Source organism: Cimex lectularius, unplaced genomic scaffold, assembly GCF_000648675.2.
Source record: "Cimex lectularius strain Harlan isolate CLEC.00 unplaced genomic scaffold, Clec_2.1 scaffold183, whole genome shotgun sequence".
Lineage (NCBI taxonomy): Eukaryota > Metazoa > Arthropoda > Insecta > Hemiptera > Cimicidae > Cimex > Cimex lectularius.
The window spans coordinates 661444-673573 of NW_019392802.1; the positions used below are offsets into that span (position 1 = coordinate 661444).

The 12130-nt window shown below is 35.5% G+C and overlaps 2 protein-coding genes across 2 annotated transcripts; one reads left to right on the plus strand and one right to left on the minus strand.

Moving 5' to 3' along the window:
- The first annotated feature begins 27 nt into the window (after nt 1-27).
- LOC106669063 (cytochrome P450 302a1, mitochondrial) lies at nt 28-7988 on the plus strand. Its single transcript, XM_014398321.2, has 8 exons — nt 28-243; nt 5910-6147; nt 6206-6387; nt 6451-6655; nt 6716-6881; nt 6955-7197; nt 7263-7469; nt 7522-7988. Exons 1-8 carry the CDS (start codon nt 108-110, stop codon nt 7639-7641), a joined length of 1497 nt encoding a protein of 498 aa, XP_014253807.1. The 5' UTR covers nt 28-107; the 3' UTR covers nt 7642-7988.
- LOC112127325 (proline-rich protein 2-like) lies at nt 7962-9339 on the minus strand. Its single transcript, XM_024228080.1, has 2 exons — nt 9211-9339; nt 7962-8720 (listed from the first exon to the last, which is right to left on the minus strand). Exons 1-2 carry the CDS (start codon nt 9211-9213, stop codon nt 7962-7964), a joined length of 762 nt encoding a protein of 253 aa, XP_024083848.1. The 5' UTR covers nt 9214-9339.
- Between the last annotated feature and the right edge of the window lie 2791 nt (nt 9340-12130).

Sequence of the window (12130 nt, forward strand, 5' to 3'; positions counted from 1 at the left end):
AAATTACCAGATCCCATTGGTCGGCTCTTTAAGCTGCTGTATCAGTTTACATAATCGAAGTGGTTTGCAAGACCGGCTATTGTTATCTCGACCACTGTACAAACAAGATGTCATTCATTAGAATGATCCGGTTTTCTATTTTGAGGCGTTTTTCCTCTACGGCAGTTAAACCGTTTGATCAAATGCCAGGCCCTAAAAGGGTGCCTTTGTTAGGAACATTATGGAAATATTTTCCTTATATAGGTAAGTAATATTACTACATTAGATTCTACATAATAAAATTATTTCTGGCTTCACTATTTTATGAAGTTTTTCCAGCCAATAAAGTAAAAAGAACAATAACTTACATCTGTTACAGTATTTTTTTAATTTAATTTTACACTTTTCACAAAGTAACAGTTCCTCTCATCAGACAAATTTGACCAGTATTAAAAAATGTGTAATTTTTTTGTTTTTATAACAAAACAATTATTACTATTATTTTTAAATTAAACTCTCTAACCCAATTACAAACAAAGAGTTTTATATTAGTGCATGTAAGAAATATTAAACATTTAGCAATTTGAAACATCAGATTGGCAACTTGTATTTATCATAGTGTTTACTAGGAGAGAAATTGTAATTTTAATTGATTATTTGAAATCGTGAGCTGCAATCTGGTGTGACGTAGATTTCAGAAAAACATTTTCTTTATCGTGCCAACGTTTCGACATTTATTGAGATCATCTTCAGGGCCTGGGATTTACAAACATTGTTTAAACTTAACAAATACATATAGGATGTGAAAAAAAGTGAACTTATACAATGCAAAAAAAAATTTTTATAGAGTATGCAATCCAAAAGTCCACAAAATCAGAAGAAGAAAAAGGCACAATCAAAATGCATTAACATAATAACAAATCACTTTCAACACCTCACTACAAATCAACACAACATATCTCAACAAACACACACCAAAACCAAAAATTTTCTCAAAAATAATCCTGACCTACTCATTCTTTGTGCTGATAAAACAAAACAAACAGTAGCAATCAGCAAAAAAGAGTACAGGGAAAAAATTAACAAACTTATCAATGACACAAACACATACAGCACAATTAAAACAGACCCTACCCCTTCTCTCATCAAACAGACGAACGAAATTCTGCAAGAAACGCTTAAACAAAAAAACACGAGAATGACACATCTACACAGAAAACACTTTGAGCCCTGAAGATGATTTCAATAAAAATCGAAACTTTTTCAATTAATTAAGGTTTTTAGTTAAGATAAAAAAAGTCAGTGTCAAGAGCGGGATTCGAACCCATGACCTTCGGCTATAGACACCTTATGATTTTTCCTTCTTGAATGTAGGATAATAGGTCATCTCAAAAAAACCTCAACCAGTTTTTATCCACAACTTTTCGGATTTATTTTAATCCTTCCTCAGGTGAGTTAACAGAACATGTTCTGTGTACAGGCGTTAAATGTGGATAAAAACTGGTTGTGGTTTTTTTGAGATGACCTATTATCCCACCTTCAAGAAGGAAAAATCATAAGTTTAACTGTTGAGGTCGAAATATAAGAAAACATCAACATAGACATCTACAAATCACTTCAAAACAACTCACCAATGCTCCCGAAACTATACGGATCTGTAAAAACACATAAACCTGAACACCCTCTAAGACCCATATTTCATTTGTAAATTCCCCTATGTATAACATGACAAAATACCTAACAAACATACTCAACATCACAGATAACACATATAACGTAAAAGATTCATTTCATTAACAAGATTAGTAATTCCTTAAATTCACTAATTTCGTGGTCCACTTGACCAATTAATACTTTACAATTAATTAATAATTGAAAAATGGCAAAAGGAGGGAAAACTCATAAGGTGGGGTTGAGATGGAGAGTTGATGTCCGAGTGGATCTAGGTCACGATAGCTCAGGTGGTAGAGCAGCGGCGTATCTAGCCGAAGGTCGTGGGTTCAAATCCCTCTCGTGCCATGAAAAAAACTTTTTTTCATCTCAACTAAAAACCTTAATTAATTGTAAAAAATTAATAATATTCACATCCCCTCACACTACTCTCTCATGTCCCTTCCAATAGACATAACAGTGAACATTAACAGTGGCTAATATGCAAAGATCATAAGGCAAAAAAAAAAAAAAAAAAAAAAAAAACATTAAACATAACACCACACACAAGTCTATCAAAGAACACATTCATAACAATGATTTGACACTGCTGTACTAAAGGATATTATTTTCAACAATCAATTTTACAAACAACCATTTCGCCATAGCCATGGGTAGCAACCTAGGCTCGTTACTTGCAGACTTAATTATGACACATCTATTAAACACATGCCACAATTTCCTTTCACATTACCCTTCCTCACTAAATACATAGATGATATACAGACAACAGCTCACACAGATTAAATTCAAACTACATTAGATATATTTAATACGCCTACAATTTACACATGAAATCGAAAACAACAAAAAAATACTATTTTTAGATACACTCATAATAAAACAACCAGATGGCACATTAATCACAGATTGGTATCAAAAACCAAGAAACACAGATCGCTACCTCAACTTTACATCTCACCATCCTCTTCATACAATAATATTACCCTAAGCCATGAATCATTTCACCACAAGAACATAAAGATAAACAGATCCTCAATAACAATCACTACCCTAAACACATAATCAACAACTACAACTCAACCCTAACACCATCCGTTATTAAACACATTTCTCTCATCAGATAACTTTTTTCCTCCTAGTTTGAAGTGCACCTTTGACTTTACTAAATCCGGAATAGCACTTGTCGAATCGCTTGTGAATGGCCATCTTGTCGGGAATTGTTCTTTGCGTATCTGGTTGTTCCTCACCACCATTACAATTTATTGCCATTTGTGCTATTTTATTTTTGAATATTCGCAGTTGCTTTATTTTGGATGAAGATAATTAAAAAAAATAATAAGATAATAAATTAGCAAAGCAAGTTTGGGCTTTATCTTGGATTTACTGTTTACAATAGAATATAGTTATACCCAGACGAGCATACCCTTCAGTCACCTTCTTCCAGGATTCGATTTGTAAGGTTGGTCGGTCGCAAGGTAAAGATTTTTGCTTTGCACTTTGAAGGGTTTATCTCCACTTTTCCATTTATCACAATAGTTTGATATATCCTCTAAAACAAAATCCTATAAAAATTAAATTGTTAAATTAATATTCAAAAAATATTCGCTAGTTTCGTAGTCCGCTTGGCCAATTAATATCTTTCAATTAATTAATGTTTTTAGTTGAGATAAAAAAGTCAGTGTCACGAGCGGGATTCAAACCCACGACCTTCGGCTAGATACGCCGTTACTCTACCACTTGAGCTGTCGTGGCTTCGATCCACTCGGACACTAATCTCCCATCTCAACCCCACCTTTTCAATTTTCCCTTCTTTTCACCATTTTTCTTCAAGTGGATTGAAGTCAAGATAGCTCAAGTGGTAGAATAGCGGCGTATCTAGCCAAAGGTCATGGGTTCAAATCCCACTCTTGACACTGACTTTTTTTATCTCAACTAAAAACCTTAATTAATTGAAATTCAAAAAATATATTGATCTTGATATTAAATTGTACTTTTTATTATGTTTGTGTAATTGTTCTGATGAGAGGATGTGTTACTTCCCAAAACATGAAAAATTAAATTTCTCATTTCTCATTATTTCTGTAGTTTTGGCTAGAAAAACTCCATAAAATAATGAAACCTGAGATAATTTGATTTTCAACGCCAGGTAATAAACACCAAAATTTAAAAAAACGCTAGTTTCGTAGTCCGCTTGGCCAATTAATATCTTTCAATTAATTAATGTTTTTAGTTGAGATAAAAAAGTATTATAAAATAAAATAAACTATTATAGATTAATCTGGCAAAAATATAACATTGTAGTAAGCATTCAAAATGCATGTCACAGTTTTAAGTATTATAAATGTATTTTAAACACTCTGGAGTTACAATTTTTCATCTGTTCTCTACAATTCAAAATAAAAATTAATCATACATGCAGTTTGAGCTTGAGGTCTGCCTACTCTCAATAAACACGGCAAACTTTTAAGTTCAACAATTTGCTTATCTCAAAATTATATGAATTTGCAGAAAGAAACAGCACTGATATTAATATGAATATAGTAATTCAATAAAGAATAACATGATTAACTCCATCAAAAACAATATAGACATGCAGAATTGTTCATCAATCGCTTTAACGAGCAATCCTTGACTTGTCATTTTACTTTAAACTATTAGAATTCAAGTTGAATATTTCTATTTCATGCATGTAACTGTAAAGAAAATTTTATCAGTCAGGTTAACAATAACAGCACTACTTTGCTCATAAAGAGCAGAATTGATTGTATAATATAAACACCTCACCTATTTGTTCAACTTATCCGTTCCAAGGGCGTCTTCCCTGCTGTGATAAGGCATGCACTAGTAATTCTTATCCATAAATAGGGTGACATTGAAGGACTCTCCGATAAAAGAGTCGGAACTGCATCGCAACAATGAATCTACGCAGCCCTGACTCTGCCCTGCAACATGAATCGATTCAAAGAATCTCAGTGTGTACTAGGCTACACCATGACCAGTATTGGTCTATTGTGCATCTCCATTTTTTTATCCACACTGGCTTATTTTTGCCACTCTGAGTCTGTACATATGCTTCTGGAGTCTGCAGTGTGCAGTCAGCAATGTAACTAATATTCCAGTCCTAGCACTTCCTAGATTTAGTAGTTCTATTGTTAGTTTCTGAGATGGTGCTTTGATAAACTTCTCTGTATGCCTTTGTACCAGACTACATTACAATTGAATGGAGGATTTATTTGTAATCCATTGTCTAATGGATATACGTTTTTGCAGTTTGGTAAGCCACAAAAGGGTTCAGGGCCAATAGGTGTCATTGAACTCCTTGGCCAATTTATCAGCCTTTCTGTTGTCCCTCTGCCCTGGCACGCAGACAAGGGTAATTTTGTTATTTTCTACAATGTCTGACAGGGCAGGCCCAATCGATTCTAGACTTTACTGCTGATGCAACAATTGCCTTCAGCGCCGCCTGGCTATCCGAGTCCGCTTGAAAAACAGTGGCTATTGTCCAAGGCTTATATGAATTATAGTGCTTACTTTATGTCCATACATGCCAGCTCCTGATCTATATTCGGTTTGTAAACCAGATACTGTCAGCATTAACTGGGATCCTTTTCTACCAGTCTGCTCTACAAAGTATTTTGATAAAAAAAATTTCTCAAAACAATTTAGGGGACATGGCATTAGTAGGCAATAGGCATCCCCAAAGTTCTGACTAGCTGAAGCTCCCCTAGAGTTGCTCCTTGTTATGTGAGTAAGCTATTGGAGCCTGTCCTTGCAATAGCCATTGAATTGTCTGGCCTCTTCCTGGATAAAGATGTGTAGTGTCGGTAGACTCAGAAGGACTTCCAGGGCAGATGTTGGCAAAGTGTTCTCATTGCCCAAGTGCTGCTCAGACACTCCAGTCTCTGAACAATACTGGATCTGAACTGCCCTTAGCTCTAATGTCTTAGTCCACCAAACCACTGATCCCTAGGGTATCATGGGTCTAACAACCGCTGTGTAAAGCCATAGGAACACCTTTAGGTTGAGTCCCCACCTTTTCCCACATCGGTGTTTGCATCTGCCAATAGCAATCTTTGCTCTTTGTGAATTTGTTTAGTTGTTGATCCCATGAAAGTCTCTGGTAGAAGGTGAAGGTTTGATTAATGTTGAGATCATAGAAATTACTTAGAATTTTGAGCTTGTGGCAAACAACTATCTAAGAGGCCTGAATATTTGGGTCAGACAAGAAATAATGTTAATTTATGGTGTGCCAACAGGGGATTATGACTTTAACAAGTTGACTGATGTTGGATTTATGAAACTCAAACAATACGGTAGTGTTGTACGTGAAGAGTTCGGCTCAGGAATTTTCATCGTTAACGTTTTCGAACCCGAAGACATTGAAATGGTGTACAAAAATGAAGGAAAGTTTCCATCGAGACGAAGTCACCTTGCCTTGCAGCACTATAGGGAAGCCAGGCCTCACTTATACAATACGGGCGGCTTGCTCCCTGTGTGAGTTTTATAATAACCTTTTATGATTATTTTATTTCGCAAAGTTTTATTTTTTTAGGAATGGCAGTGAGTGGTGGAGGATAAGGAGCAACTTCCAAAAATCCTTGAGCAAAATCAAAGCAGTCAGAGCATTAATACCCAAAAATGAAGAGATTTTTGATGAATTTTTCGATAAGTTTGTAAAGCCTGGAGTACCTAATAACAATTTTCTCAGCGAAATATCTCGTCTCAATATTGAATGTAATCATTACATTGTTTTATTTAAGTGATTATATTATTAAATATAATAACATTTTATTATAGTAACGTGGATGCTGTTGTTTGGGGAACGACTTGGTGCTTTTGAGGACAAAAATTTGCATCCAGACTCAATTCCTTCTCGTTTAATGTCAAAAGCTGAACTAGTAAACCATATCATTATTGCAACAGACAGTACTGAAACTTTTTGGAAAATAGTTAAAACAAAACCTTACAAGCAAATGGAGGAGGCTTTTGATTTTATTGAAAAGTATTTATAAAGATAATTTATAGTTGTTTTATAGAAAGATTTACATGAAATAGATTACAGGACAATTTATCCTCAATTGAAGAAAACTCATGATCGTGTTATGAATAAAAAATGTGATGTAAATGAGGAAAAATGTTTAATTGAACAATATTTTGAAAACCCTGCTATTGACTTTAAAGATGTTTTCGGGATGGTAGTTGATTTAATTCTTGGCGGAGTTGACACTGTAACTATTATTTTTGGTATAAGGAAGAACATTAATTTGTAATATTTCATTTCTGTTTTATTAAACATTGCAGACTTCATATACATCCAGCTTTATTGTTTACCATCTAGCCAATAACGAAAGAGCACAAAGGAGGTTAAACGAAGAAGCTTCTAGGCTATGTAATAATTCTCCAATCACATCAGAAATTTTAAATGAGGCTAACTATGCACGTGCTGTCCTTAAGGAAAGTCTGAGGCTCAATCCGATTGCAATTGGTATCAGTAGAATCCTTGACAATGATACAATTCTCGGAGGGTTCTTGGTTCCAAGAGAGGTTAACAATATGTTACAATTAAAATGTTGATACATTTATAAATTTTTTTTTCTTTTCTCTAACAGACAGTAGTTTTTACACAGAATTGGGTTGCGTGCCGGCAGGAAAAACATTTTAAAAATGCAAATTCTTTTATTCCTGAACGTTGGGTAAAAGGATCTGAGGAGTACACATTTGTGTCACCATTCCTCATTTTACCGTTCAGCCATGGAACCAGGACATGCATCGCTAGAAGACTCGCAGAACAGAACTTACTGACATTTATACTAAAGGTATGTCTTTACTGAATTGTTAAAAAATAAATCTATAATTTACTAATTTTAGATTGGTAATAAATATAACTTAAAATGGCTGGGTGCAAAGCTTGGAGTTGTGACACCACTTATTTGCAAGCCTGACAGCCCTGTACAAGTATTATTTACAACGAAAAATGGACAATCATAACCAGGAAATAAGAGACCCAATTGATTTAAATGATCTTATAATAGAAAATATTTATTATTATTACCTATGTTTAGATTTTTAAAAAATTAATTCTTTCACCTTGAATTTCAAAAATTATTTTAATACTTCCATTAAATCAGTGTGGATTTTTTAATGTTTACATTTTTATCAATACTGACAAACAAGTAATTAATCGTTTATTAAAATGATATGTAAATGAATTGGGATTCAAGGTTAAAAAAGAGTGAATTAAAAAATTAAAAATTCTTTTATTTATAAAATATAGATTAAAATACCAAAATGAGAACTTTGTACAGATTTTATGTAATAAAAGTTTGCACAGTAGACAGTTGGCCTAAATTCTTTATTAATAATTTATAACCCTCCAGGAAATCCATATACAGTAGCAGGTTTTGGAGGTGCTGTTTCAAATTTGACTGGAGGGAGGCCATATTCTGGAGCTGGGGCTGGTGGTGGAGGAGGAGGGGGAGGTGGAGGTGGTGGAGGTGCTGGTAGTCCATATTCTGGAGCTGGGGCTGGTGGTGGTGGAGGAGGTGGAGGTGCTGGTAGTCCATATTCTGGAGCTGGGGCTGGTGGTGGTGGTGGTGGCGGAGGAGGGGGAGGTGGCGGTGGTGGTGGTGGTGCTGGTAGTCCATACTCTGGAGCTGGGGCTGGTGGTGGTGGTGGCGGNGTGGTCCATATTCTGGAGCAGGTGCTGGTGGCGGCGGTGGTGGAGGAGGTGGTGGAGGAGCCGGTGGATATGGAGCTGGTGGCCCATATTCTGGAGCAGGTGCTGGCGGCGGTGGTGGCGGTGGAGGAGGAGCCGCTGGCGGGTATGGCCCAGCATCTGGTTCCGACTGCGGCTCAAAATCATCCTCAGACGGTGGTGGCGAATTTTGTACCTCGGGTACCACTGGAGGAGGATACGGTCCTAAAGCCGGCGGGTACGGACCTCCTTCCCCTACATATCCTTCATCGGGCTCTTGCGACATTGGAACTTCACGTTTGGACTGTCTATAAAAACGAGGCTCAGCTTTTATTCCACAAAGGGCCAGACAGGCCCACATCACGATCCACCTCTGCAAAAAAATTAATAATTTCAAATAAAAAATCATATTCCTTCGATAATTAGGATGATGGTCAATATCGCACTAAATAAGACAATACATATAACACTTGGTTTTGTACCCTTGGAGTCTAACTTCTATTAACTGTTTTTCATTTAGTTGGGTGGGACTAGAATGAAATCAGTCGAGGGTAAAGTATTGTTTAATAGATTGAATTGCATAACAGACGAGCGGCATACGGTGCTGTTCTCCTCTGTTTGCCTATCTCCGATCATAGTGAAATTAAAAAATAATTTAAGATCCGCTTTTTCTATTCTAGTAATTTGTCACAAGCTAAATTGTGTTATGTATAAGATTTTTTCAGCGTTTGCTGCCCAACCGTAATGCCTGCTGACTGGGATAAACAGATAAGGGTAATTAGGCTAAATAAAAACTCCAAAAATCACTGAAAACTATAGTGCAATTGATTTCCTAAAAGTTCTACAGTTTTTTTTCATCTTACCATTCTCGTTGATGTGTGTGAAACTGCTGAAGAGTGGACACGTGCCAGCTCTTATATACCCCCCATAACGCGAACATCCCCCGATGGAATTTGAAATTTCCTCCAGGGTATATTATTTGTCTACCGAAGAAGTAAACAACCGCCACCCGCAAGAATTGGCCTAGCCATATCCTGAGGGCCTCAAGGAAGAGCTCATATGAATTGCAGTCGAGTATTATATTAATAATATGTATTATTAATAGATAACAATAGCATTTAAATTTGAACGCCTAATTAACCTTTTAAAATTGATTTTTATTGAAATTGGTAAAGATTTCTACCTGATCTTTTGGCATATTTAGTAAAATATTAACCATGTGCTTTGATTTTAATAATAAGTTAGTGTAATACACTAATTGTCATGAAAAATATTTATAAAAACATGAGGAAGATGATATAAGGCATAAAATAAACCCCAACTACAACATAAATTATTCTCAGAAAAAACAAAGATAATAGAAGATAGATATGGTAAAAATTAAATGAATACAAAAAAGTCACACATAATTGAGTCGTGTGTTGTGTCGTCTCCTTGGCTCCGTACAGAGAGCGTGTAGGCATGTCGCCGGATTTATGAATGATTCTCGAGCCCAGCAGTCTGGGTTTCTGGGTCCCCTGTTCCGTTTTTGATATTTTTTTGAATGTATGTAGGTATAGCGTATGTGCTTTGTTTGAATGCTTGTATTTATCAGTGTGAGTGAACAGCAGTGTATTTGTTTAGGGTCGATGGCGGAGTATCCCATACTACACTGATTAATCAGAATGTGTGCAATGCTTGAATGTATTTGTTTGTGCGACTGACCTAATTTTATTAGTATTAGGCTAGATTATAATTTGCATGGGTTTGGGGCTGAAATATCCTAGCTGTCCATCTGGGCATCTGGCTTAAGGGAGAGACCAGCGACTCTGCCACATAACGGAGTTGGTGAACTCCCTGATGTATAGAACCTAGGGGTCAGCACTTCGGGGTGAAAGTTCGAGTAAAAAACTAATTTAATTGAGTAAGGTTTAAAGCGTCGGTTTGTTTGACATATTAGCAGTAGACCATCTATGGCCCGCTTCACCTCGTACATTTCTTCTAGGAAGGTCCATTTGCTACAAATCAATTATTTAATTTTGGCAATTCATGTCGATAGACGAGGTTGTAGAACTCCTTCAACCTGATGATGAGCTGAAAGCTCGAAATCCGGATCATTGGAAAACAACTTACTTTGAGTAGGTAGGAACTATCTTTTTAAAAAGGGTTGAACACCGCACTCACTCCACCATTCATCAAATCTTCAGTTCTAATTTTAAACCTGTTACAATTTTAGTTCTTTAGAAAGTTTTGATTGTTACCTTTGAGTTCTGACCCGGGTTTTCTGTTTCGACGATGTCTCGCCCATTGTATAGTCCGGACAAATGAAAGCTCACTGTTGTCTTGGTCTGTAATACGCATTTGTGTACAGACCCATGTGTAAACAAATTGCGGACTTGAAATTGTAAAAGTTCGTCGTGGAAAATCAGTTAAAGCCATTGCGTAGCACGAGCTAGCAAAACATTCTATTTTTGTACATCGATATTATCATTGATGACAGACATTTCTGAGCCTAATTGAGTCCAAACACCCTCCTGGTTTAATTAGTTTGTAAAAGCTCTGGCGTGTTTTAAATGTGTTGTTTTTCAAATTTGTAACATTTTTCCACCATGTTACCTGTTATTTTTGGCGTTGAAATCAGTCCAGATCATCCAGGAGCTTGTCGTATCAGCGTTCTTTCCTGTAAAAAAATAACATGAAGTTTTTGAGTTCAAATAGTCTGTAAATAATTATATGTACACTAACATGCAAAAATTATATTATTTTCTAGATAAAGACTAAAATAAATGATCAAAACAATAAAAGACATTTGGTATAACTTCCGAGTTTGCAGGTATTACATAAATTCAAGCAGTTAACTGCATATTAGCTGTAGAAATTAAATATTTATGCATAGAGATTAAAGATCTTTGAAAAATACTGAAAATTTTGTTTCAGATTACATTGGTTACTATGTCATTTTCAGCAATTTGACACAAAATTAGTCGATACAGGTATCTGATGACCAGAAGAGAAGGCCTCGTAGGACCTATTAAAATTTTTTTATTTATTTATCATTCAGTTTGTCAATACTCTCAATTACAAGATAGAAAGAGGAAAACATAACGAACAAGTCAAAACACCCGCGTAACAAAGTTAGCAGAACTTTTGTTTAGTGAATACAGAAGATGCAGTCGTTGAACTTTCACCAAAACATGGTTCTTTTATACGACCACACAGCTTAAATGAAAATAACTTGATTTATTTTAAAATTCAATATCGCTAACTATCCCTAAACATTTTTTCATCTTCATGTCATATCTCCCCCAAAAATCGATTGTTCAGGGTCTATTCGAAAGGATTAATCAATTTCGACAGTTTTGTTAGGTCTACCATCTTTTCTGAACTTTTGAAGAAAAAAATACGCACATATTTCTCATATGAAGTTTTTCCAGTGTGTAAACTGTACTCGTGTTAAGTTCATCATTAATTTGTAGTTGTGAATTGTTTGTTATGGGAAGTTAGTGTCCGAGTGGATCGAAGTCTTTGACGTAACAATTAAAAAGTAGGAGACTAAGAATTGATCCCTGAGTAACTCTTTTGTCAATTTGTGCAGATTTTGAGTTAAATGTCTTGTTCAAAACTTATGAGTTAATTCAGTCTTATCCAAAATACTGATGGTGGGTTCTAATGGGGCCTTTAGTGTTAAAAACAGTCACAGCATGTTTAATTGGCAGTTCGCTATTAGATAAAAATACCAAATCCAAAAACAATCCTTGGCGATTTTGAACGATGTTGGTTTGAATCATATGCGTCAGTGTGATA